A 23,839-nucleotide genomic window follows, 5' to 3' on the forward strand; every position below is an offset into this window, starting at 1 on the left:
GAAAATCGATCTCATTGATGTCATTGATAATAAATCCCGTTCCACAAATAAAAATAATGAATTGTTGACAATAACTTTTATGAACAAAATGTCACAATACGTCCGAATTGTCAATTTGTGAAAAACACGTACTTATATAGCAAATGTGTTAGCACATTTTTTCCGTTACGTTAGACCATATTTGATTTGTTTTGAGCATGTGAAAAATGATCGTAAAAACGTTTACGATGTCTTCTGGCCCTCTATATTATTCACTAGTTTAAAGTGAAAAAACCATTATATTTGTTTAGAACCTTCGTATACTCTTCAAAGAGTAATACTGAAAAATATTCGTTTTAAACGTTACTCATAGCTAGTGTACCGTGTTGAATGTTATCTCTGTTAATTTGTTGCAGAAACGAGAAGGGATTAACCTTCAAAATTGGTAGCATATATATACGTGTGATTTCAATTCGAGCTTTTCTCAAATACCGAAATTGGCTACCTCTTTTTCAAATGGCTATTAATCAAGAGCTTCTTGTCGTGTTACAAGAAAAACAAAAAGTCATTGATAGAGAGCCTTTTCGAAATTTTCGAATTGACGATCCAAAAATACTGGACTGTGTCGAGGGTCGTGAAATTTGTGGGAAATGTTATAAGTCGAGGAAATTCTTTTGTTATACTTGCTACTCGCCTGTCATCGATCAGAAATATTTTCCCCGAGTTAAGGTGAATTCTAATAAAAAACAACCGCATCTATGTTTATATTATTTGAAAAAAAAAATACCCACGTTACAAAAAAATCTTTAATATCGCCAATCTTTTGTCTTAGTCACTTTAAATTTGAAGTTATTTCTTGATGATTTATTTCTAAATGTCAAAATTACCGGATTTTGCAGTTGCCAATAAAGATCGATATAATCAAGCATGCACGTGAAATAGATGGAAAAAGTACAGCGATACACGCAGCCATATTAGCTCCCGATGATGTGAGAATTTATACGTACCCTGAGTTTCCAGAATTCTTGAAAAATGAGAGAGTAAGTAACTATATCGATAATAATGAAATTGAAAGGTTCGGCAAAAAATCCTGATAAATGGCGAGGATTCTCAGATTGTTCTTATATTTCCTAGCGACACAGCAACTACGGTTGAACAACTTTGTACTTCAGAATACAGACAAGGAATTGAATACTGTGGCAAAGAAACTCAAGGAACACTGCCTATCACTAGAGCTGTTTTTATCGATAGTACTTGGCATCAAACCAAAGCAATTTACAAGGATCAGAGACTTCGAGGTATAAAATATGCTGTAGTTTAATTACCAATTCATTTGGTTTCAAATAAAAGAATGTTATGGATTTAGACTATTCCAAAGCAAAGTTTGAGCCCTAATTTACAAAGTGTATGAAAATGAATCATTCTTTCTATTCATCACTGTGTTGTATTATTCATAATTCCTTGCAATGGTACACAAAGTGGTAATTATTTATAAGTGGGGCTTCACCTTAAAACGATTTTTTTTCCATTACCTTTTGCAGTATTAATAATTTATTTACTGATTATTAAAGGATATATCTAACAATTCTTTGCTAGAATAGGCAGAGATCTCCATTTATTTGCAGTAAATAAACGGAGAAAACAATAGTCACGGATGACGAAATAGAATATTGAATAAACGACAAACGATTAACGACTGTTTTACGCTATTTTTTTTCTGCTAATATAGCTTTTTTGAAATAAATTTTAAAACAATGGGATCGACATGTATTTTGAAACAATGAGTAAACAAGAATTTTTTTCTAGATTTACCTTGTGTGATTTTGAAGTCCAGAATATCTCAGTTCTGGCGTCACCAGAAAAAAAGTCCACGTTGGTATTTGGCGACGATCGAAGCGATACATCAGTTCATGGTGGAATTGCACGAGTGTGCATTCGCAACAACGGAGGATCACGTGTCGAGAAGTTCTGCTAATTCACAAGCTTCTTTACCAGTGACAAAACCTTATTCGGGGGAGTACGACAATTTGCTCTACTTTTTTAAGTACATGTACGAGAAAATTCACACTATTTATGACCATGACAAGCTTTGGGCTTATAAGAGACCGTTGTTGTGACAGAAAATGTATGGAAAGTGTTGTTATAGGTCTCATCGACAAAAAAAATAAACTTTAACAACATTAATTTATAATTATTCTGGAACGTTTTCATCGTCCACTTTACCGAGATAATATTTATTCTCTCCTTTGTTCACTACATAAATATATTATCGTATTTTTAAACTTAAACATACAATTAGTTTAAAACATATGGGTCATTCCATACCAAACCGACCAATCCGTGACCCCGACCATTTTTGACTTTGCTGAAAATTTTCTATTATTTTGTGTACCTACTGAAATAAGTCGTTCCTAATTTTTTTAGATTTTTTCCCCAACTCATCTGATCACAATATCTTTTTCAAAATTTCGTACAATTTTTTTATGAACGCCTATAACTTCTTCAATAACAGAGATATCGAAATAGAATAGTAGGTCATTTTTTTCGTCTTGAGTTGTAGTTTTATGAAAAAAATTTAAAAAAAATAACAAAATGAATTTTTATACTTTTTTTTTAGTTTTTAACCAAAAATATATTTTTTTTCAAACTTGGACCGTTTTGGTTTTTTTCAAAAAATTCACCACGTTTTAATAGACTTTTTTATACATGTAGAAAAATTTTTAGCTTGTGATATTCATATATAACTTGGTACTTTTTTTTTCTATTTTCTACCACATGTCAAGCGGAAAAGCGTGTTTCCTCCTTGAATGGACACCGCAAGTAGAGTGATTTGATTCAAAATTATTCCAATTGTATATATTAATCGGTTTGAACACATATAAATCGCTACGTATACTACCGGGGCAAAGTTTCCGGACAAAAATTCAGAAAACTTAAATGAAATTTTAACAGGGAAAAAAATAATCGTTTTTTATTTTTAATTCATTAGAATTTCATCACGTTATTGTCTAAAAATTTTTTAACCTGAAATATTTACTCTCGGCGTTGATCCGGGTTTTTTGTGAACTATGGAGACGTGCTAGAATATCTAAAGTAAAAGAAGATTCATTTTTATATTTGAATTTTTCATTGATAAATATCTTGAAAACCTTATTGATAAAATCTTCGAATTTTAATGAATTGGAAAAGGAAAAAAAAATTTCTTTTTCTATCAAAATTTCATAAAAAAAACCTCATCGTTTTCGAGTTACGATATTCGATGTACTCGAGGTTCTACTTAAAAAATAATGAAGGAAGAAATTTCTGAAAAAAAATATTTAAAAAATTCCTATGCCTAAAACAATTACAAACGCAACTTTTTTTATTTTTGGAATATCCTGTAAAACCTAAAAGTTCTGGTGGTACGCGACAGTTTAGAAAATTTGTCTTCTTTTTGTAAAAACGTGATAATTCTGCAAAAAATGATTGCAATAAATTTTTCCAATTACAAAATTGAAGCTAAGAACCTTCGAGGACTCGTTCGCAGAATTGATGATAAAAAATTGTATCTAGAAAGAAATAAAAAGGGTAAAAAAACGGACGTTTTTGAAATGACGTAATAACCACAAAAAAGGTCGTAGACGTAGACAATAAAAAAAAAAAAAAATGAAGCGGAATGTCTCTTCTCCATTACTTGCGTTGTCCATTCAAGGAGGAAAAACGCTTTTTTGCTTGACACGAGGTAAAAAATAGAAAAAAAAAAGTAACAAGTTATGAATATCACAAGCTAAAAATTTTTCTGCGTGTGTAAAAAGGTCTATTAAAATGTGGTGAATTTTTTGAAAAAAATCAAGATGGTCCAAGTTTGAAAAAAAATATATTGGTTAAAAACTGAAAAAAAAGTATAAACATTCATTTTGATATTTTTTTTTAAATTTTTTTCATAAAACTACAACTCAAGACGAAAAAAATGACCTACTATTCTATTTTGATATCTCTGTTATTGCAGAAGTTATGGGCGTTCACAAAAAAATTGTACGAAATTTTGAAAAATTTAACGTGATCAGATGAGTTGGGGAAAAAATCTAAAAAAATTAGAAACGACTTCTTTCAGTAGTTACAAAATAATAGAAAATTTTCAGCAAAATCAAAAATGGTCGGGGTCATGGATTGGTCGGTTTGGTATGGAATGACCCATATACATATATATGTGTACATAATTACCATTCTCAACTTTCTAGTGTTTCCTCTCTCTCTCTTTCTCACTTTCTTTCTCACTCTAGTTGGGTTCAAAAAATCTTCAAGTCCCATTTCGCCACACAATAATAAAAGTGCTTTGTACAAATAAACGCAGACTTACGAATTCAAACATCAAAATATCGCGTTTCTTTCGTCTCAATGTTTTCTTCATTTTCGACGACTTTTCGTGGCACAATAGAGTTTTTTTTCACCAAGAAAAATAATAGAGCGAGAGCTTTGAAAAGCACTGACAATTCAATGTAGCGATTCAAGCTCGAAAAACAATAATTTTTGCATGCTTTCTGTTCATTTTCCTATGTATAAGTCATTGTTGGCAAAGTTGGATGAAAAAAGTCGTTTTTTCATAATTCGTTCTGGATGAACGAAAAATGAAAAAAAATTGAAAACCAGTGAAATAGCGAGAAACGAATTTTACGTCATTGAAGCAATTTTTCGAGAGTGGAAGAGAAAAAAAGGAAGAGAAAGAATGAGGGCTCTAAAAACACGGTCTTCTGAAAATTTTTAATAACAGTCAAGACGCTAAAGCGTCCAGTCGACGTATTTCTTTTTTTTTCATAAACTTTGGTCGCAAGATACATTTATACAATGATTACATCGGAACACACAACTCTAATCGCTCTCTTTCACTCATCGTTTTTTTTTCTTCAATTTTTTTGTTATGTCTCTTTCTCTTCAATTTACGATTCGACCGAAATATCATGACCTTAAGAGACTTTCGGAGATAACTACGAATCTGGCATCAAAACCAACGAGACTCTTCAATCGTGTGAAATTTATGCCAATTCTTGTTCTGTTTTTTCCTCCCTCTAAAGATATACGAAAGAATTTAGAGGGCCTTCTACGACTTGACGTTTTCTTTCTTCCCTTTTAATGTTTTTTTTTTTTTTTTGACACCCAACGCTTAAACGATTCACACTGAGATCAATGAATATATTTATTAAGTAAAATCCGCGAATGAGAGGATTTTTATCAATTCAAACGAAACAAAACGAAAAGTTTTTATTTTTTATGAACTTTTAGCTTGACTGTTTGGATCTAGTTTTTTCAAGCATCTTCGAATAGACGTTCGGAAAATTTGGACTATTTTTGTACATACTACGTCGCTCCAATCATAATTTATGAACAAAATAAAAGAAGAAAATACACACAACTTTACGTTATAAATAATCTAGACGTAAAATGAATATCGAGAAATAAAGAATTTGAAAAAATAAAAAAATGTTGATACTTGGCAATTCGACAGTTTTATGATAAATTCTACATAATATAGAAACTTCTCTTTTCCTTTCCGATTTTAAGGAAAAAAAAACTGTGGAAATACTAACGAGAGCTACTCAGAAAAATAGTACAAAAAACGCGATGACTCGGAGATGTACTGAAAATAAAAAGGGGCAAAGGGGAAGGGGCCGAAGTAGATTCACCGTGTGTATAAATATGAAAATATAATAAATACGTTACTCTGGTCGAATACTGGAATGATTGCACTTAAAACCTCGATAGTGAAGAAAGAAAAAGATGCAATTGAAATTTGCATCGTTGAAATGCTAGCAAATATTCTCTTCTTAGCTATGGTATATTACAACTTGCTAGTAAAAAAAAAATAATGAAACGAGGGGCAACATTTTCCGTATATCTGAGAGCTTTGATGATCACGAGTGCAAAACAAATCTTTTAACAATTTATAAATCTTGCCCTGTTTTGAGCGGTTCTAAAAAACATTCGACAACGATGCAATTTTCAAAATTACAACAAAAAATCATATCACGGCTCGAGATTTGACTCTCGGTACGGCGCTCGAAAATCTGTTCGAGTTATTTGTTGCATTTTTGTTCAAAAACTACCATCGCAGGGCCATCGCTATCGGCATAAACATTTATTTAAATATTTTTTATTTCTTCCGTTTGTTGTTTGTAGTTTGTTTTTTATTTTCCTTTCGAAAGAATTACGCGGTACTTAGGATGCGTTGAGTAATCCTCTGTGGGCGAGGGTGTCACGCAACGACAAAAAGAATTGTAGTTGCTGTTCCGGTTTCAGACTATAAACCTGTCGAAATAAAAATTTCAAAGTTTTATCGATTATTAAGGTAAAATTCAATCGATTTTTTCAATATTTCCCAGTTTTTTTTATTTTTCTATATTCATTTAGCTTTTATTTTTATGAATGATTCCGTTTTTTCCAATCATTTCTTAACTCACCTGCTGAAGGAGCTTTTGCGGCGACGCCGTGTGAATGAACGACGAAATATAGACGTTTACGAACGTCGCCATCAGGTACTGACAGTCAAATCTATCCATTATTCCTCCGTGGCCAGGAATTATATCACCAAAGTCCTAGAGTTCGAAAAAAAACGATTCAACCGAGGTCTCCGAAAGCAGCTTATTGACGTTTTAGTATTTCACAAATTTCCAATTTCTAACCAAAAATCGAGCAAGTGGTTTTTGACGGTTTTTTCTTATACATTTCCGAGAACGTACCTTAATTTTGAAGGCTCGCTTGAAGCCACTCGCGAAAAATCCTCCAAATGGACCAATTACAGAACTAAATACGGACATTGACAAAGAGTGCAACAAAAATGGCTGAATCGTGAGACTTGTTTTCCAGTTAAACTGAAAAAAATAAAGGAATTGCTTGAAATCGTAAGAGCTGACCGTCGCTGTAACAAGACAATTTTTTAATTCACAAAAATTTACCATTTCCGCGGTTCTTTGTAAACTTTGTGGGAGTGTGTATTCTTGAGGTCGAAACAGACTGGATGGTTCACAGTCCATTGTCATACGGCCCAAAACTTCACTGTACTCGATCGGGCAAACGAAGTAACGGTATTGACAAAGTACGTATGACATCTGCAAAAAAAATATAAAATATACGTAATTCATACAAGTTTAGTAAGGATGAAGTTTTATTATTAGGTTGGAAGAATTCAGCCCGTAAAGAGAAAATATATTTTTACACTTACAATGAAAATTCAAAATCTAATTCAGTTATAATAGAAAAATTACCAGCAATCCAAGCAAAACTGTCGAAATACCGCCCCCGATGAATCCTTCCCACGTTTTCTTTGGTGATAGTTTTATTAGTGGAGTACGCCCGAAGAAAAAGCCAAAAACGTAAGCCATCACATCGTTTATCACAATCATGCTGACTGGAACGATAAACCTGCAAAAAAAGTGATTCGAAAAAAATATTAACCTACTAGCAATGCAATGTATATTGATAAAGAATACAAATAATTCCATAATAGCATCGATCAATTTGCAAAACATGAATCCGAGGTTTCCAATCAAACGGAAATTCCTGTACATTTTAGTACCCAAAATCGTAATTGAAATTGGATTCATTGCTCACCATATCAAGCCCTCGAATATATTTTGGATGATCAAATAGCTCTGGGTGACAACAATCAGCAAAGCTACGTGAGTCCAGGCAAACAGTGAAAACTGTTTCATGTAATATTTCTTCACGAGTGATAAAACGAACCAAACGAAACCAACGATGTAGAGACTGAACGAGATGAATCGATGATACGTTACGAGGACTCTGAGGTAATCCTAAACAAATACAAAATCGAATTTTTGTCAGAAGTTTATACAATATTCATTTATAATTCGCGATAAATCAATAGAAATTGAAATATTTATTTATAATGTAAACTCTTCATAAATTTTTAAAAACCTGTTCATAATAGTTTATTTTTCATTAAATGTTCAATATCCAAATGGATAATAGAAGAAACCTCAGAAGTGTTGCAACGACAGTGTATGAATAGGTCTCTTATTGATTTTGTGTCAGTAGGTCTAGTATCAAGTGGGATGTAAGCCCAGCATCAGTTAGCAAATTGAATTATCAACGAGGAAATAAAAGTTGGCTGAACACAGTTCCTTTTTTCCAATTCACACTATTTGAAAAATCCAGTGTCCATACATTCATAAATAAATTACAACCGGATTTTTCGAATTTTTTCTATGTTCCTTCGAAGATTCTTGGAGCTTTAATGTATTTCCCAAAATTGAAAATTTTTTCACATTTGGCATTTCAAATAGTAGAACATAAAAATCGTTTCTATACGTAATTTACAGATTAGAATATTTTATAGTTTTTCTCTAATCTCTATACTCACCGTCTGATTAATTACCACCGCAAAATAGTCCATGAGATTCTCACCATAGAAAAAATAATTTGAAGTTATGAGAAAATACCAAGAAAGTGATCTGAACCAGGGCAAACCGTGAATCCTATAGACAGCATAACCGATGTTAATTATCTCCTCGAAACACTTTACTTGTACGACCAGCGTCTGAGAAAAGAAAACCAACTTCAGTCCAGTATAATAATAATAATAATGTAATTTGAAATCATTCAATTTGGTTGACTTTGAACCTTAAAAATTATTTTTGTTTCCAAATAGTGGAGAGAATTGTCTATGCACAGATAATAATATAATTATAAGGATTCTGTACAACAAAAAAAAATGTTTAAGACAAGAGCAACTTTTGCTTGGAAAATTGAGATTGTTCTTGACTTTGGTCTAAAATTTTTCCTATAGTTTTGTGAAACGCTGTGTGCAACTGAAGGTATAACTATTTTGAAATTTGAACGAATTATTACATACAGTGACCATCAGTGCTAACGGCCCGAAGTAAATGATGAAACAAAAAGCCCCGATCATCAGCCATGTGAAAATTCCTCGTATGATCCAATTTTTCCAGCTGAAAATATCAAACTTCTGTTAAAAAGTTTTCTAAGAAAAAAAAAACTTCCGGCTGCAGCATTCCAAAATTTTTGATTTATCATGATGTTGTGTATATACTGATGGCAAATTACCGGTCAGGTAAGCCAGAAAGAGCAGTCGAGAGGATATTGGGCGTGTGATCCGTTCCTTGAGGCAGCGTCTTGGCCAACTCGTCAACTTCAATTTTTCCATCATCCTCCGACTCAATGTCCTGTTCTTTCTATAAAAGAAGAATAAATCTGGAATTGTGGTCACTGGAATTTTGGCATCAAGCCGTAATTAAGTAATTAAAGAACGCTGCTATTTGTCTTTAATTCGGCTTCTAAAATCAAATCAAATTATGAGCAAACCATAAAGAAAATGTGAGATTTGCGATGAAAAGAAAATCCAAAGGGAATGTTGGGAATTTGTTAATCAAAGGACCAAAATTTGGTATTTTATAGATCCAAAATTTATCATTCTGCGACACCTAAAATAATCGAGTTGATGCCAAAAAAGTATCGATTAAGACATTGAATGACTGATTTACCATTTATTTCTTAGTATAGTAACAAAATTGACAACAGTTTTTTACTCGGGTTTGCAACCTTGGTTAAAATTGGTCAAATATAATCGCAAGTAAAGAAATATGCCAATCTATTATTCCGATTTCGGAAAGCTGTCGAAGATATTTCGAATCAAAAAACGGCGATCGGCACGATTTGTAACATACGAGTTAGAATCTCGTTAGCTTATTAAGTCTCATGGAAAAGTCCAAAGTTCATATATTATTGGAAGATTTTGTCGCCGTAAAATTTTATATTCTGCAACATTTTTCTATCATCAATTACCATATTACAGTAACCAATCGAAATAATTCAATTTTGGTCACCACGGAACATTTTCGGACAGGAAAAAAAACAATTTTTGGTATATTTCTCGTAAGCATAATTTAAAAAAAATTTTTTAGTTTTGTCTATTTCTACACGGAACCACATACACGATGGTATGTATATTAAGAAAACTGAGTATTGACAAAGGAGCTTAAAGCGATGACGACAATAATGCATTGGTTGTCACGCCTCATCAATTAGCCAAACAATTCGTGTAATAAGAAATATATTTAATGAACACGTTGAAATGTGCGCTAAAAGGCGAGGAAAAAGCAGATATTCGTGGAAGCATCACGTATTAAAATGACACGAAAAATGATAGATTATACCGATGTTAGAAAATTGTAATGAAATTGTAAACAAAGAAATTTCGGCGTTCTCACCTGATCTTCGTTGACAGATCCCGCTCGACCTCCCGTGGCATCGGCCACCGTTCTTTGACGTAGCTCAGACATTTTTCGTTTGTTATTCCTTCGTTCTAATTCAAGTCACTCCAATTCACCAGTTTTGTATTCGTAAATATTTTCGAAAAATGAAGAATTCAAAGGAGCACCGATATCACTTAGTCGTACTTATAAACTGCATATTTACATGTTTAAATAATTAAACCGAGCCCTGGGGCGGACGTGATAGACGGATTATGCGGAAGAAGTAAGCGCGAAGGGGGACTGAAAAAATCGCGCAACTATATCGGAACGCATGAAACACGCCACTTGCGCACTCCCTCTCGGCGAGCTTTCACACTATGCAAACAAATCGATCGTGTAATATAAGAAACTATAAAAAAATAATAAATATAATAAAAATAAAAACAGTGCAATATGTTGGCGAATCAAAAGATGTTTTTACGTTTTGTTGATGTGTTATGAATCGTTTCTAGAATTATTTGTACGCGTTTGTTGATCGATCAACTGTGATAAAAACGTGCATATATTATGATAAACTAGATATGAGTCTTTCAATTCTGACTGAAAATTTTTTATTATATACACTCGCGGACTATCAGGAGATGTATGTGTATTTCGTTTTGATGGATCGTTTTGTATCTGTTCTCGCAGCGGAACATCGAGCTGTATTTTTTCCGTCTGCCTTTTGAATATATATCTTTCGCACGATTTCTCCATGTTCGTGTACTTTTATGCGTATTAAAATTTTACAAATTTTAAAATGTAAATCGAATCCTATAATGTGTGATAAAATAAGATCACGTTAGTGCAGAAATGAGACGTTTTCAAATTTAATCGTGATAACGTTTTCGATCTCGTGGAAAATAAAAAGCAATAGTTTCGGCCCAAGCACGGATTCGATTGATTAACATTTCAAATCCAGTTATAACGTTTGATTAAAAAACTCCAAAAATATTCTAACGTTAAGAATAAAACACGAATACAGCGCACGAGAAACGGTAATAGGCATCGTCTATAAGATAGTGTGTTCAGAAAGAGGAAACAATTGACTTTGGCGCCATTTCTTTTTTGGGGAGTATACTGACGTCATTGGCAAATATAATTCGAAATTCGTCCGAGTTGACGCAAAAAGCAAAAGCATGCAACGAGGGAATGCCGATAGATTGCCAGTGCATTTGTCAGATGATGTCGTTTTCCGAGGCGTGGCTAAGGGTTCAAGTATTTATATTGCCAGCAGCGTATAAAAATGTACAGGGTGTGTTTATCTTCAAATATATCGAACCAAAGGACGAAACCATTTATTTCTCTAGAAGAAAACCACAAATATTCCGGATTCAACGCGAAATCAATCGTTTTTGTGAAAATTTGAAAACTGATCAAGTCAGTCCGTTTGAGCTTCAGTAGCAATTCCACGGTTTAACGAGAAGTTGAGTTTAAAAAAATTGTAATCTGATAGAAATTATAGCACTCGTTAGTTGTAGCTTTCCAGTTAGCAATTGAAGACAATTTTGATTGAATTGACTTTGAATTGCAGCTACAAGGTCAATTGCAGTCCGAAGAAAACTTGTAGTATTATTTCGGGCTGAAAACGATATTGGCAACTCCTCATGACCTTGAGATACACCTTCAAGGTCGCGCTGGAATTTCGCAGGCAGAAAATCATGTTCAGCCTTTTCTACACGAGCAAAAAAATTTGGAAATAAATGATTGAAATAAAAAATTAAGAAAATATTAAAACTATTTAATTTTTGATATTTTTAGGGTTCGACGAAAAAAAGTCGACGCTCTGCAGCGTTGATGGGCCGGTAGATATTTTTTTTTTTTCTCAAGGACGTACGAAGGTACAACGTTACAGAAGGGTGTGTTCTTGAAATTTCGTTCGCATCAAATATATACACTGAATACGGTTTTGTTCTCGTTTGTATCTTTTATACTCCTGTTTGAACAATTCGTTAATTATACCGTTACAATTAATTGTTTATTACAAAAACCCGGAAACTCGTTCTTTTACAAGCGAAATAAGAACTTTCCTTTTTTTTCATAACTCGTTCGTTAGACTAGATTTGTGGCAATTATTTCTCTCAGCTTTATTCTCGTTCTTACGATCATTAAAACGCGACGGATCGTTTAAATATGGTAAAGTTTATTTAATAACATCACAGATACAATAATTATGTACACAATTGCACAGAAAGGAGAGAAAGTCGATGGATTTTCGGATGTTTTCGAAAATTTTTCATGATTTCAAAAAACAGGAAAAATATAAACAATTGCAATGAAAATATTTGAGACTCAAAATCCTCTTGACTCTTCTCCTCCCTGACAATTCAAGCACTGAAGTACTAAGTTTTCGAGTAAAGGTGCTCCAGAAGGGAGGGATTCATCTTTTGCTTTTTTTTTTCCTAGTCACAAAACTTCAGTTGCATCTTTGGAAGCAAATCGAGCGACTCTTCGGAACGAAGACAAAAGCCCGCTTTCGGACGTATTGTTTTTTTTTCTTTTTTTTTTCGTTTCTCTTGCAACAGACTCAGTCCTGAAAGTTTTGTTTTTTCTTTTTTTTTCTAAATTCCAAACCAATGCCGACAAACGCCTCGCCTTCCAGAATTTCAGTCCTGCCTCTTTTCTATTATTTCCATTCAATATGATTCTTTGAATTCCATTGTCTATATCCCCAAAAATTCGAAATTCTTTTTTTTCTCTCCTAAAAAATATCCGAACCCTTGAAATTCGAATTAATTATTCGATTAGGAAAAAAAAAGCACTGAAATATTAAAAAGCAGAAAAGGTTTCCTGCGTTAAAGTTTGTGAGATGTTTAATGTTTGAGCGCTTTGAAAATTGCTCAGCACAATCTTAATCTTGAAACTGTAAGCGATTCAAATATTGTGCGATCTCGCGTTCAATCATTTCGTTCCATTTTTTTTTGTCTTTATTTGAAGAACGAAGATGAAAATAGTACGAAGAATTGGCGAATTTTGAACTGATTCGTTCAAAGGATTTTGTACGTAAATTTTTGGCGTTATTATGGTCGAAAATGAATCTTCGCGCGTATTAAACGTCGTGCGATTTTTTTTCGATCTCTGTCGAATCGCTGAACACCGAAATCAAATCGTTCGGCTGGGAATGCACACGCGAAAAATGAATTTTTATCAACTTTACGGGTACCAATCCCTTAAAACAATTCACATTAAGAATAAAAGTATACTATAGAAAAAGAACGCGAGTGTAAGAGACTCATAAATCGACGCGATAGGATATAACAATGAGAAAAATAATGAAAATGCACTTGAACTTTTGTACAATAGAAAAAATTTCGGATGAATTGATCCAGGGGAAGGCGCTCGTGAAACGGAGATCGAATTGGCATGGAATGGTTCGTGTGTTTCTGTGCTGAAAAATTCGTATGGTTGGTCGAGCGTTTGGCTAGTTATTTCAAATCTTTTTCGTCACGATATTAAAAACGTAAACGGATTCAGCGTAGCGTTAAAAAATCTCCAAGATTTTTTTCTCTGCATCACTCGTCGCTCGTTTCTTGATCTGGATCCCATGCCATCTGGACGATATTTAATCTTTTCCCTGTTCATTACAGGTTATCTTCGGACGAGGAGAGCTTGTCGAAAACGTATAGTTTGAGATGAGCGTCGTGTCTGTGAGGCGGGGGCGCCGATTCCGGCTTTGCCGTTTCCGAAGCGCACGATGGATCCAATGCACGCGGGAGTAACGTACGATTCAACTCGGGCATCGAGGCCGTCGGGTCTTTCAACGGTAACGTCACGTCACGCATCGAGTCCGTTGGCGAGGGAGGAAGCACCACTTTTTCCGGAGCGTTCTGGATAAATATAACTCTGCAAAAGAATTTTCATCTCAGCAAATATGAGGGCGAGAGAATTTCTCGTTCGAAGCTTGCCCGATCTTGAATATTATTTTTTTCTCAAACTGGACGTTACAAAATAGTTTGTGTTTATAAAAATTCAATTGTATTTTGAATGGAGGTGAGAAATTTTATAGTTTTCATAACAACTTTTCACGAAAAATTGAACGATTAAGAAGTATCACAAATATTTCAATAGCGGGACCGTCGAAGAACGTTTGCTCCATTTATTTTTTCGCGAAAAGAAACTTGAATTATTCAAGTTCACCTGTTGAACGCTCGCCATCTTCTACAAAGCTCGATATAAGCTTTGCACTGGATATACATGAATACGAGTCCACCGGTTGAACCGATAACGACGACTATCAGTTTCGTCCAAAATGGCCAATCGACGAAACCTTTTCGTGCTTCTTCAACCGAGCGTTCTACCAGAACGTATAACGACCACGCGACGCACAATGCCGCAACAGCGTGGAAAGCCACCGCGCACCACAGCTTCCGAATTTCTGGTGCCGACATTTCTAATTTTTCCCACTGCAATCCAAAAGTTTGACATTAGTATTTTTTCTTTCAACAACGTTTGACAATGCTGGAATCTCATCGCGTGATTTTCGAAAAAATTTTGTTTTTGAATTGAAAAAACGAAATGTTTGGGCTTTTGTTAATACGTTTATTTCTTAAACGATTCTACTTCATTCATTTATTCATTTATGATAGATGAAACGCTTTTTTTAAGGCCCCAATGCAATTAGCCATCAAAATTAAAATCAAACTGTAGGATATTTGCATTCCAAGTGGTAGTTTTGCAAAAAACTTATTGAAATTCGTTTAGTGGTCGTCGAGTTATGAGCAATAAACGTGGAATGAAAAATAAGCAGAGGTGCGATTAATTCAGTTGGTAATTACGAGAAAACGATCGATTCTGCATTTACTTGAGTTTAAATTTATGCGAGAATGTTTGATTTAATGAGGAAAAATTGCATCATAAGGATAAACTTTCTAGCAAATCAAAGGTCACCAGTTCAAACGCTTACATAATTTCTTTTTTGATCGTGGTCACAGGAAAGATAAAACTCACCTCTGAAAATGGTTTTGTCTTAGCATGCATGATGAACGTGAATTTGCACAATTCACAGGCCCGCGTGTCGGATGCCTTGATCCACTGTTGAAGACACGCCTGGTGAACGTATCGAAGACTTCCACTGCAATAACAGGGCGCCAACAACGGTGCTCCGATGTCGCCCTCACAGTGGCATATCCTTTTTCATAAATATTTATATATTTTCTTTATAAACACACAGAATTAAGGAGTTCTGTAGATGCTCACATCTCCAAACAATTGTAAAGAAATATTGCGTTAGGGAAATGATTACGATGAGGGAAGTATAAAAAAAAATCAAAATAAACAATAACGCAGGAAGATGAAATCAAAGAAGCTTCGAAATGTTTTATATTTTTTTGTGACCGAAATTGCAGGAATCTAAATTTCACTATGGATTGATAATACTTTTCGAAATTTTTGGAGTTCATTTAACAGTTATCACGGCTGACATGGGGTAATTTTTTCATGTTTATCGGAAAAAGTGAAGAACAGAGAAAAAATTGAGATAAGGAACAAACGTGAAAGGATCAGTTGCAGAGACATACAGGAAAAATCTTCATGATATTTAATGGATTTGTGAGAGAAATGAAGTTGTATTGTTGTATGATATTGGTGTATGTTTCAAATGAACTTTGCAATTTTAAGTGTTCTTTTGTGCACTTTAATCTCTGTTCCAGATTTTCCAAGAACTTTATGGAATCGCATTTTATATGTTCGAATTGGTAGGAAAATTCTCATTTTATAGTTTTTAATTCAACTGTAATTCAACACCATTTCCATGATCGAAATTGATAAAAAAATAATTCTATTGCATTTTCACAAACATTGATATTGTTTCATCAATTTTGCATTAGTTGGCGTTATACTAAGGGAATTTGTTAAGTTTCCAACCGATGGAATAGAATTTTAAACTCACCGGCATATGTCATGATTGCTGGATGATAAAGTACTGACGGAAGAGTGACAGTGATTTGGCATTACTGTCACTACTGTGGCATATGCTGTTTCCTGAAAATTTGGTAAACAGATGAATGATAACAAAAAAAAGCAATTGTATCACAATTGAAAATTTAAACTTCAATGTTTTTGTACTTCTCATATTTTTCAATTGTTGTATGAATTTCATATTCAAAATTGGGAAATGATGAACATTATTCAATGTCTTAGTTTTGTAATTAATGTGATCTATAAGCGTGAAAACTTCTTATAAACAGAAGGAAAAATTGAAATTTTTCGGATAACAATTGAAAACCATTTTGTGACTTGGCGTTTCAATTTTCAATATATTGCATATTTATAGGGTATATCAATGTTTGCTTCGTGCACTTCATTGGATAAAGAGATTGAGCAAAATTTGAATGAAATTAGGAACTCAAGTCTCAATCACTGGAAAACTGTTTCACGTTTTTTCTACTGTATAATTTACTAAAATAGGGTTTGAAAAACACTCTGAATTTTCAATCAATACTTTCATAGAAGCGGTACAAAAATGGTTTTGTCAAATATTTCAACGATTGCAGAAAAAAAAGTGAAAAGAATGAAAGTGTTACTGATCAGTCAGAGATATGAGAAATAGAAAGAGGTTTTTACCCTCGGTGACCATTCAGGCAAAGTTTCAGCTGGCGTAGGGCTGGTATTATTGGAAGGGCCGATGGACTGCGGTGGTTGCCAATCAGGCGGATTAACATTGATTTGATGAACCGGCATATCGAATGACAGGCGATCATTCAAAGCAAAAACAATGAAAGAACGAAGAACAAAGAGTAAAAATTGATTAAGAAAAACTGTAGGGGCTCTTGATGGCCAGTGGAGAATTTTGTATTGAAAACATCGCGTATACGAGTTGCAAGCCTTCTTTTCCTCCGAAAAGAAAAAATATACACGGTTATTTGTATTTGACACGTTCGGACGAGGACGCGAGAATAAAAAAAAAAAGAAAACAAAGCGTCAACTACGATTAGAGCGACGCGTTCATTGTTCGTAATTCTTTGAAGAACAAAGAACAAAAAAAACGTTGGATAAAGAACGCAGCACCAATAACGATACTCAATAAAATATTGAATAAGGAGACAATCTAATAAATGTTCGAAGGGAAAGCTCTACTAATTAGACATAGAAAAAAATATATTTCGAGCTTATCGTGAATTGAATGAGTTCAAAACAACGTTGTTTATAAAAAAAGCACGCTTTTGATTGAATACGTCAGAAAACAGCGCGGTTTTATGGCGTCGACAAAATTTATCGAATTTTTAGCCTTTTTTCATACACGCACACACACGCACATCGCTTTGTCCGGGGTTTTGATGCTACCGACGCACACATAAACCACGCGCGCACACGATATACGTGAAAGCTCGTCAGATGTTAGATATAATAATAAACGAAAAAAAGTATGGGTCTCTTATCACCGCGTCCGCAGTGTATTTCGTGTACAAGTTCGATCCGTTGGAATTCACCTTTTTTCCTATCAATCCGCTAATTTTTCTTTCAATCACCGAACTTTTTTTATTTATATCACTTTGCAATTTCGCGTTTGTCAATGAAAGAGAAAATGACGGAAAAAATGGGTTTTATTGAGGAAAAAAACGAGCTGCATCCGAAGTTATTCTCTCGCCTTTTTCATTCCCTCCGCCCCAAAGGTGGCAGTCACTGCAACGCGGAAATATTGCAAAATCGGAATGTATATAGGTATATGTAATGTCATTGTATACAGAGCTGCGGAAACTCTCACACAAAAAAAAATTTCCAACGTATTTGTTGAGCTATCTTCGTCGTTTTATTTCGTGCCAAACTGACACTCAAAAACGTAGAAAGTTGAAATGAATTTTTGACACTTATTTTCGAGTCAATGACATCGGGGACGCTCAACGACCAATATTTTTTGATCTCTTAGCACCGAGTTTCTTCGCTCACTCTCGAGGAAAACTTCTTAACCGCGTAAAAAGTTATCGCGCTTGATCGTGGTATTGATAAAGAATAAAAAAGGCGACACCATTTTTTGATAATTTTTGCAATTCGCAACTTAATTTTTATTCGTTTTGATGCACTCCACAGCTTTCCAAGAACATACCGAGCTCTCGGTGCGCATGCGAACTAACTCTAATTCAATAGCCAATTGAGCTCGAGAATTGAGGAAATCGACACGCGACATAAGCGCGGGAAATTTTTATTTTTTACCATGATTGGAATCGTCCAAAAGTTTCAATGGTGTTTAAAGTAACGTTGAGACACGACTCATCATCGTCGAAAGTAATGTAGGTATGCAAATGTTTACAGCAATCTAGAAAATAATCGAAAAGCCTACGAGAAAGTTTAAAAAATCGATCGACTCTCGAAAAACTTCGAATTTCGGCTCAGTCGTCTTTACCTGACGAATTTTAACATCGCATCCATTTCGAAGGTTGATTATAAAATAGAATTAGTGCATTGGAAATTACAATGCTTTGTAAAATAGAATTCTTTATTAAAGATTATTTCTCTGTTACGAAAATGCACGTTTTTTTATAAATCAAACAAAAAATTAACATGATCCATCGATTGCATTATAAAAATATGAATTATTCACGTGTAAAATAGAAAAAAATCCAAGATTGAATTGATAACCTCACTTTTATCGTGAGTCCACTTTGCGACCTGCGCAGTGATGTTTCTCAGTAATTTTTTACTTTCTACGTTGTACACAGTTCAGAATGAAATAAGAATTATGTTCATCGATGACGAGATGAAATATATTGAAATTTCATCACGCAAAATTCAATAAGATTCAGTATTTTTTCAAAACTCTGCAACCGTCAGAGCTGTGTTGATTACGCTTTCGTGACGATCCCTGAATCGAGTCTGAGACACTTTTGCTGCAAACTTTCCTCGAACCACAATTCGATGACGAAGCAGAACTGCTGGTTTTCGCTTTCGAAGATGATCGCTCGATCGTTGACGGTTTTGGATAATAATGCGATAACGTTTGCTTTTCAGCTGAAATAGAAGTTCAAATTTACTCCTGACTTGATATCTGTCATGCATACCGATTTGTACGTTTAACCAATTTGAGGCAAACTTACAATGGCGATTCGAAATTTGTTGCTTCAAATTACGAGCGAGAACTGCGAGAGTGTCCTCGTTACTATACCGGGAATCGGCACTAATCGACGATATCATTTTGCTGTCACTGTGCGTCCGTATGCGTGAGTTTGAAGATTTAATTTTCTCATTTTCTGAAAAAATATCCATGCGTTCGTATCTATAAACGTAGAAACAATGGAATATTCTATCACAAAAATGGATTGGATATGGATATTTTACAGGCAACGTAAACGACAAAGTCAACCGAAAATTATCGAATTTCTGGGGAAAAATTCAGATCAAAATGAAAAGAAATTTACTGAAAATTTGTGAAACGATCGAAATCTGGTTCACATTTTTCGCACTGCGTGTGTAAAGAGTGATTACCACTCCAGAGCTTTGAAATTTTCGAATAAAGTGGCTAAAAATTACGTTTCGATGTACTTTATTTACGATTATGTCGAACAATTTGGATGGATCAGTCGGTAACCTCACTTGGAATTTTCGAAATCGAAATTCTTTGACACAGTTTGATCGATTAAAAAAAGGCTCTGTCAGCCTACGAAGAACGATGGTAAAAATCGACTGACAGAGCCTTTTTTTAATCGATCAAATTGTGTAAAAGAATTTCGATTTCGAAATTTGCAACTATCTCTCTCACACTCATAGTTGCGATATACCGACTGATCCGTCCTCTTAAAATTCAGAAAAAAAAAATATTTCAGATACCAAAAGCGCTGCTTGTGGACGAAGATCGCACTGTTGATTTTGTTGGTAAACACAGTCGACTCGGTCGGTAATGCGAGGATTTCGTTGGACCGCAGGTACTACAGGTTTGAGTTTCGGTGTTATATTCGTCAGCTGATAAAGATGAAGAAAATCGTTCAATTCTCCGGTGAATTTCGATGATGAAAGTGAATTCATACTTGTATTTATATTTTCAATTTCCACGTTCGAAAAAAACAAAATACGTACTCGATCGTCCACAACAACAAATGTACTGTGGTGGAGCTGGCACATGGATAATTTTTGGCATCCTTCGCTGCCCGTTTTCATCGAAAATGTATTTATCGATGAGTTTGACTGTGAATAAAAATACAAGGAAAACAAAATAGTCGAATATTCTCGAATATTTTAAATAACCTGCATTCACAAATTTACACTTTTTTCGACCGGAAATGTTCGAAAAAACTGTGTTTTCTTAAAAGTAGTGAAAAAAGTACGCACATTTTGTGAACAATTACTGAAATGGACTTACCAGCCAGCGGAGCGAGTGCAGGCGCGAGAATCGTAACCGCTTGCATTTTCCAATCGAAGTATTTTTTTTTCACAGTATTTTCAACTATTTATTTGTTGGCAAAAGTCAAGTTCCTAACGATGTGAATGAGGAAAAAAAATAAAATTCCTAGTGTTCTATAAACTTAACAGCAATAATGTGATGCTTGAATTAACGAGTGATTTGAATCGAAGCTCGATACAAACTGCGGACCAAAGAAATAAGTCGGGATTGTTACAGGACGAGGCCGACGAGGAAGGAGTCAAAATAATAACACGAGTGACTCGAGCGCCGAAACATTCCCTGATATTTTGAAACAATGTGTTCGTATTTTCGTGAAATTAGAAAATTTATCAATAAAATTCATTTAAAAACTCGATCAATAAAATCTATTTTTAAATTAATCAGTGAAATCCATTTTTTTAATTAAACAACAAAAGTCATTCAAAAATTGATCCAAAGCTGAAATTTTATTGACAAGTATAATTATTTGTTGGGGCATAATATTAAGGGGTTTTGAAGATTGGTATTCGTGCAATCGGAATTCGAAAAGAAAATATGTTATTGCGTAGAAAAAAGTATGAAATAAAATAAAATGAAATAAATAAAAGATAAAATAAAACTAAAACCGAAGAAAATTGTGCCACAGAATTTTAATTGAAACATCACTAAACGTTTTTCTAATAATATCAATACATACATTAAAACTGGTCAGAGAGGATTCCATTTTTTTCAACATTCACAAAAATTGCAGAATGTTAACGCGTGCTTTTCGAAGTGATCAATTATTCCGTGCCAACACGAAATTTACGAAGAAAGTTTTGCTGCTGTACTTTGACGTTTACTTTTGAAGTGGACTGAAAAACGCACGCAGTAGATTATTATTTCAAAAAAAAATAATTAAATGTGCTTGGTTTTGAAATATAATGCCGGTGCTGAATTACTTTGTCGTGTCTCTCCGAATGTGGAGTTGATTCAAGGGAACAGAGAGGGGACTGGGATAGGCGAAAATAACGATTGATGGTCGAAAAGTTTATGAGCCCGGTACAATTTTGAGTTGTTGAGGTTCTCCAACGGTTCACGTGATGATTCAGCAACGTTTCAAATAAAGTTTCGAAAAAGGACTTTAAAAAATCGATTGCAGTCGCAAAAATAAAATAGAAATGTTCACTTTGCAATTAACCGCTTAACTAACAATGTTGGCTCATTTTTGTATGGGACCTTTTTCATAGAGAACTTTATGACGAACAACTTTTATTTCAAACTTTTTTCGGTAGAGCGCATTCCAAAAAAGTAACTCAAAAAATCAATTGTTTGAATTTATAATAATTTTTTATTGCTAAAATACAACTCGGATTATTACGAAACAATCTATCGAAAAAATGGCTGGACTACTCGGGTCCAATACAACGGACACAAGCGAGGAGAAGAGCCAATTTCGAATGATTTTTCAAGGTCTTTCAAAAAAATATTCAATCATCAATTTATTAATACAAAACCCAAAATCAAGTTGCATGAGGAATAAGAATGTCGAAAATTCAACAATGAAAGTTACAACAAAATTATTTTCACAGTGTTTTGACATATTTTGTAGAAGTCGCGACTTCAGGTTCGTCGAAATTCGGGAGAGTTAGAAATTCCGGGCCATCCACAGTTGCCATCGTGCGAGTGAAATCGGAACTCTGTTCGTGGTCAAAACTGCCACGCGTTGCAATCGCGCTCTCCGATTTTTCGACATTCAACGTCGAGATTTTTCTCGATTCTGAATCACTGTTTTCCGAAACTTTCACGGGTGTTATAATTTTGGAAAAATGTTTACTTTCTAACGATTTTGTGTGCGACGATTTTTCACTTTTGTTACGCGAAACTGAACAAGTTGGAGATGAATCTTGATGCTTTTCCCATTTCAATGGCAAATAGTCGGTTGAGATGTTTGACGAAAATTTCGAACTCTCTTCACTGTTTGAACACCGGTCGATCAACACTTTGGGCGATTTTTCCGTTTTAACTTTTTCGCCATATTTTGAACAATGTGACATTTTTTGCGAGCAAGTCGAAGAATATTTTGATTCTGATTTAGAGCTCGATTGGTCCGAAGAATTTAACGATGCCCTCGAATGGCAGGTCATTGGCTGCAGGGATTTTGGTTTTTCGCATGGACTTTTTGAACAGGAACGACGATTTTTATGCTTCTCCTGATTCTTCGGAATTTCCAAATGTTCGCTCTTCGAACGTTTTTTTCCACAACCACAACCTCTCGATCTCGATTTTTCTGAAAATTACGAATAAAAATTTCTAGTGATTCAATAAAAGCCATGTATATTTGATATTTCCAATAAAATTGTACTTTCGATGAAAAAAAAGAAAAAAATCGTAAACTTTTTTTAACGTCACAATTTGTGAAGTTATATTTATTTTAGTTGCTCTAAAAATTTGTCTTATTTGCAATTGATTTTCATGATATCCAGTTTTCATTCACATCGACATCGCTGACACAGCGATACTGACGCCACATATGTAAATGACACGAACGACACGAACCTGCGGTCGGTGTCACCCGCTGCGAAGAATTCGGAGACAAAAACTTTTGTATCGCCATTCCCACTACGAAAAGCCCAAAAGTATAAAACACTTGAAATAAAATCCTTTGTCATTATATGCTGTCAACAGACTCGTGAGCAATCGAATAATTTTGCTTCGTTATTTATGTGGCAGATATAAAAATTACCGGCAACTCCAACAACAGCACCCCCAACCGCGTGACCGATGCATTTTCTATTTTCGAACATAATACTTAATGTGGTTTTTTTCTTATTACCGAAGGTCTTTGTTAGAGAAATCACGTTAAACGATTACTAGATTGAAAGATGAACGAAGACCAAATAACTCAACTGACAGCGAATCGAAAACGTTGTGTGTTTGGTCGAGGTCATAAAAGATAGCGATATAAACATTTGGGATATTTCCCTCTCTCGATTGGTTCGATTCCTCTTTGATTGGTGAAGGTCGTCGACCATCGAACGCATCGAACTAACGAGTTTTGTAAACAAATCGATAAGTTCTGCACAAATTTGAAGATATAGATTTCTGGAATACTTATTCTTTTTAATTTACTGCTGGTGTTTAACCTTTATTTCAGTCACAGACGCGTCATTTTATTTGATAATTCAATTTTTTTTTACATGAATAAGAAAGTCAATTTTTCCAGTGTATTTTTACAGGACATTTAGAAGAGTTAAGAGTGTATCGTTATTTTATAATAGATGAATTCATAATCATTCGATATATTCATGGTTTTCAAGATCGA

At 34.2% G+C, this 23,839-nt stretch overlaps 4 protein-coding genes and 1 long non-coding RNA gene across 9 annotated transcripts; 2 read left to right on the forward strand and 3 right to left on the reverse strand.

Moving 5' to 3' along the window:
• The first annotated feature begins 31 nt into the window (after positions 1 to 31).
• On the forward strand, positions 32 to 2,170 carry LOC122407461 (tRNA-uridine aminocarboxypropyltransferase 1). Of its 3 annotated transcripts, none has more exons than XM_043413689.1 (5): positions 32 to 147; positions 396 to 708; positions 879 to 1,019; positions 1,094 to 1,277; positions 1,786 to 2,170. In XM_043413689.1, the coding sequence occupies exons 2-5, from the start codon at positions 496 to 498 to the stop codon at positions 2,094 to 2,096; spliced, it is 849 nt and encodes a 282-aa protein (XP_043269624.1). In that variant the 5' UTR covers positions 32 to 147; positions 396 to 495; the 3' UTR covers positions 2,097 to 2,170. The 3 variants fall into 3 exon arrangements, with proteins under 3 accessions (XP_043269624.1, XP_043269623.1, XP_043269622.1); XM_043413688.1 differs by lacking the exon at positions 32 to 147 and adding an exon at positions 157 to 313; XM_043413687.1 differs by lacking the exon at positions 32 to 147 and having other exon boundaries at positions 164 to 708.
• Positions 2,164 to 10,469, reverse strand: Cds (CDP-diacylglycerol synthase). The gene is made up of 10 exons (XM_043413678.1): positions 10,203 to 10,469; positions 9,040 to 9,167; positions 8,828 to 8,924; positions 8,336 to 8,512; positions 7,564 to 7,766; positions 7,218 to 7,374; positions 6,909 to 7,061; positions 6,693 to 6,824; positions 6,414 to 6,548; positions 2,164 to 6,261 (listed from the first exon to the last, which is right to left on the reverse strand). Exons 1-10 carry the CDS (start codon positions 10,272 to 10,274, stop codon positions 6,172 to 6,174), a joined length of 1,344 nt encoding a protein of 447 aa, XP_043269613.1. The 5' UTR covers positions 10,275 to 10,469; the 3' UTR covers positions 2,164 to 6,171.
• Positions 10,470 to 12,349: 1,880 nt separating this feature from the next.
• LOC122407462 (E3 ubiquitin-protein ligase MARCHF8-like) lies at positions 12,350 to 17,758 on the reverse strand. 2 transcript variants are annotated; one of them, XM_043413691.1, is made up of 6 exons: positions 17,654 to 17,758; positions 16,788 to 16,853; positions 16,114 to 16,205; positions 15,174 to 15,354; positions 14,364 to 14,629; positions 12,350 to 14,069 (listed from the first exon to the last, which is right to left on the reverse strand). In XM_043413691.1, the coding sequence occupies exons 3-6, from the start codon at positions 16,173 to 16,175 to the stop codon at positions 13,808 to 13,810; spliced, it is 771 nt and encodes a 256-aa protein (XP_043269626.1). In that variant the 5' UTR covers positions 16,176 to 16,205; positions 16,788 to 16,853; positions 17,654 to 17,758; the 3' UTR covers positions 12,350 to 13,807. The 2 variants fall into 2 exon arrangements, with proteins under 2 accessions (XP_043269626.1, XP_043269625.1); XM_043413690.1 differs by lacking the exon at positions 17,654 to 17,758 and having other exon boundaries at positions 16,788 to 16,916.
• Positions 17,759 to 19,239: 1,481 nt separating this feature from the next.
• LOC122407467 (uncharacterized) lies at positions 19,240 to 19,690 on the forward strand. Its single transcript, XR_006260206.1, has 2 exons — positions 19,240 to 19,378; positions 19,499 to 19,690. It is a non-coding gene; the product is annotated as an uncharacterized lncRNA (long non-coding RNA).
• A 2,155-nt stretch (positions 19,691 to 21,845) lies between these two features.
• Positions 21,846 to 23,556, reverse strand: LOC122407463 (serine/arginine-rich splicing factor 4-like). 2 transcript variants are annotated; one of them, XM_043413692.1, is made up of 3 exons: positions 23,261 to 23,556; positions 23,074 to 23,163; positions 21,846 to 22,804 (listed from the first exon to the last, which is right to left on the reverse strand). In XM_043413692.1, exons 1-3 carry the CDS (start codon positions 23,319 to 23,321, stop codon positions 22,101 to 22,103), a joined length of 855 nt encoding a protein of 284 aa, XP_043269627.1. In that variant the 5' UTR covers positions 23,322 to 23,556; the 3' UTR covers positions 21,846 to 22,100. The 2 variants fall into 2 exon arrangements, with proteins under 2 accessions (XP_043269627.1, XP_043269628.1); XM_043413693.1 differs by having other exon boundaries at positions 23,074 to 23,136; positions 23,261 to 23,553.
• Positions 23,557 to 23,839: the final 283 nt, after the last annotated feature.

Source organism: Venturia canescens, chromosome 3 (assembly GCF_019457755.1).
Source record: "Venturia canescens isolate UGA chromosome 3, ASM1945775v1, whole genome shotgun sequence".
NCBI lineage: Eukaryota > Metazoa > Arthropoda > Insecta > Hymenoptera > Ichneumonidae > Venturia > Venturia canescens.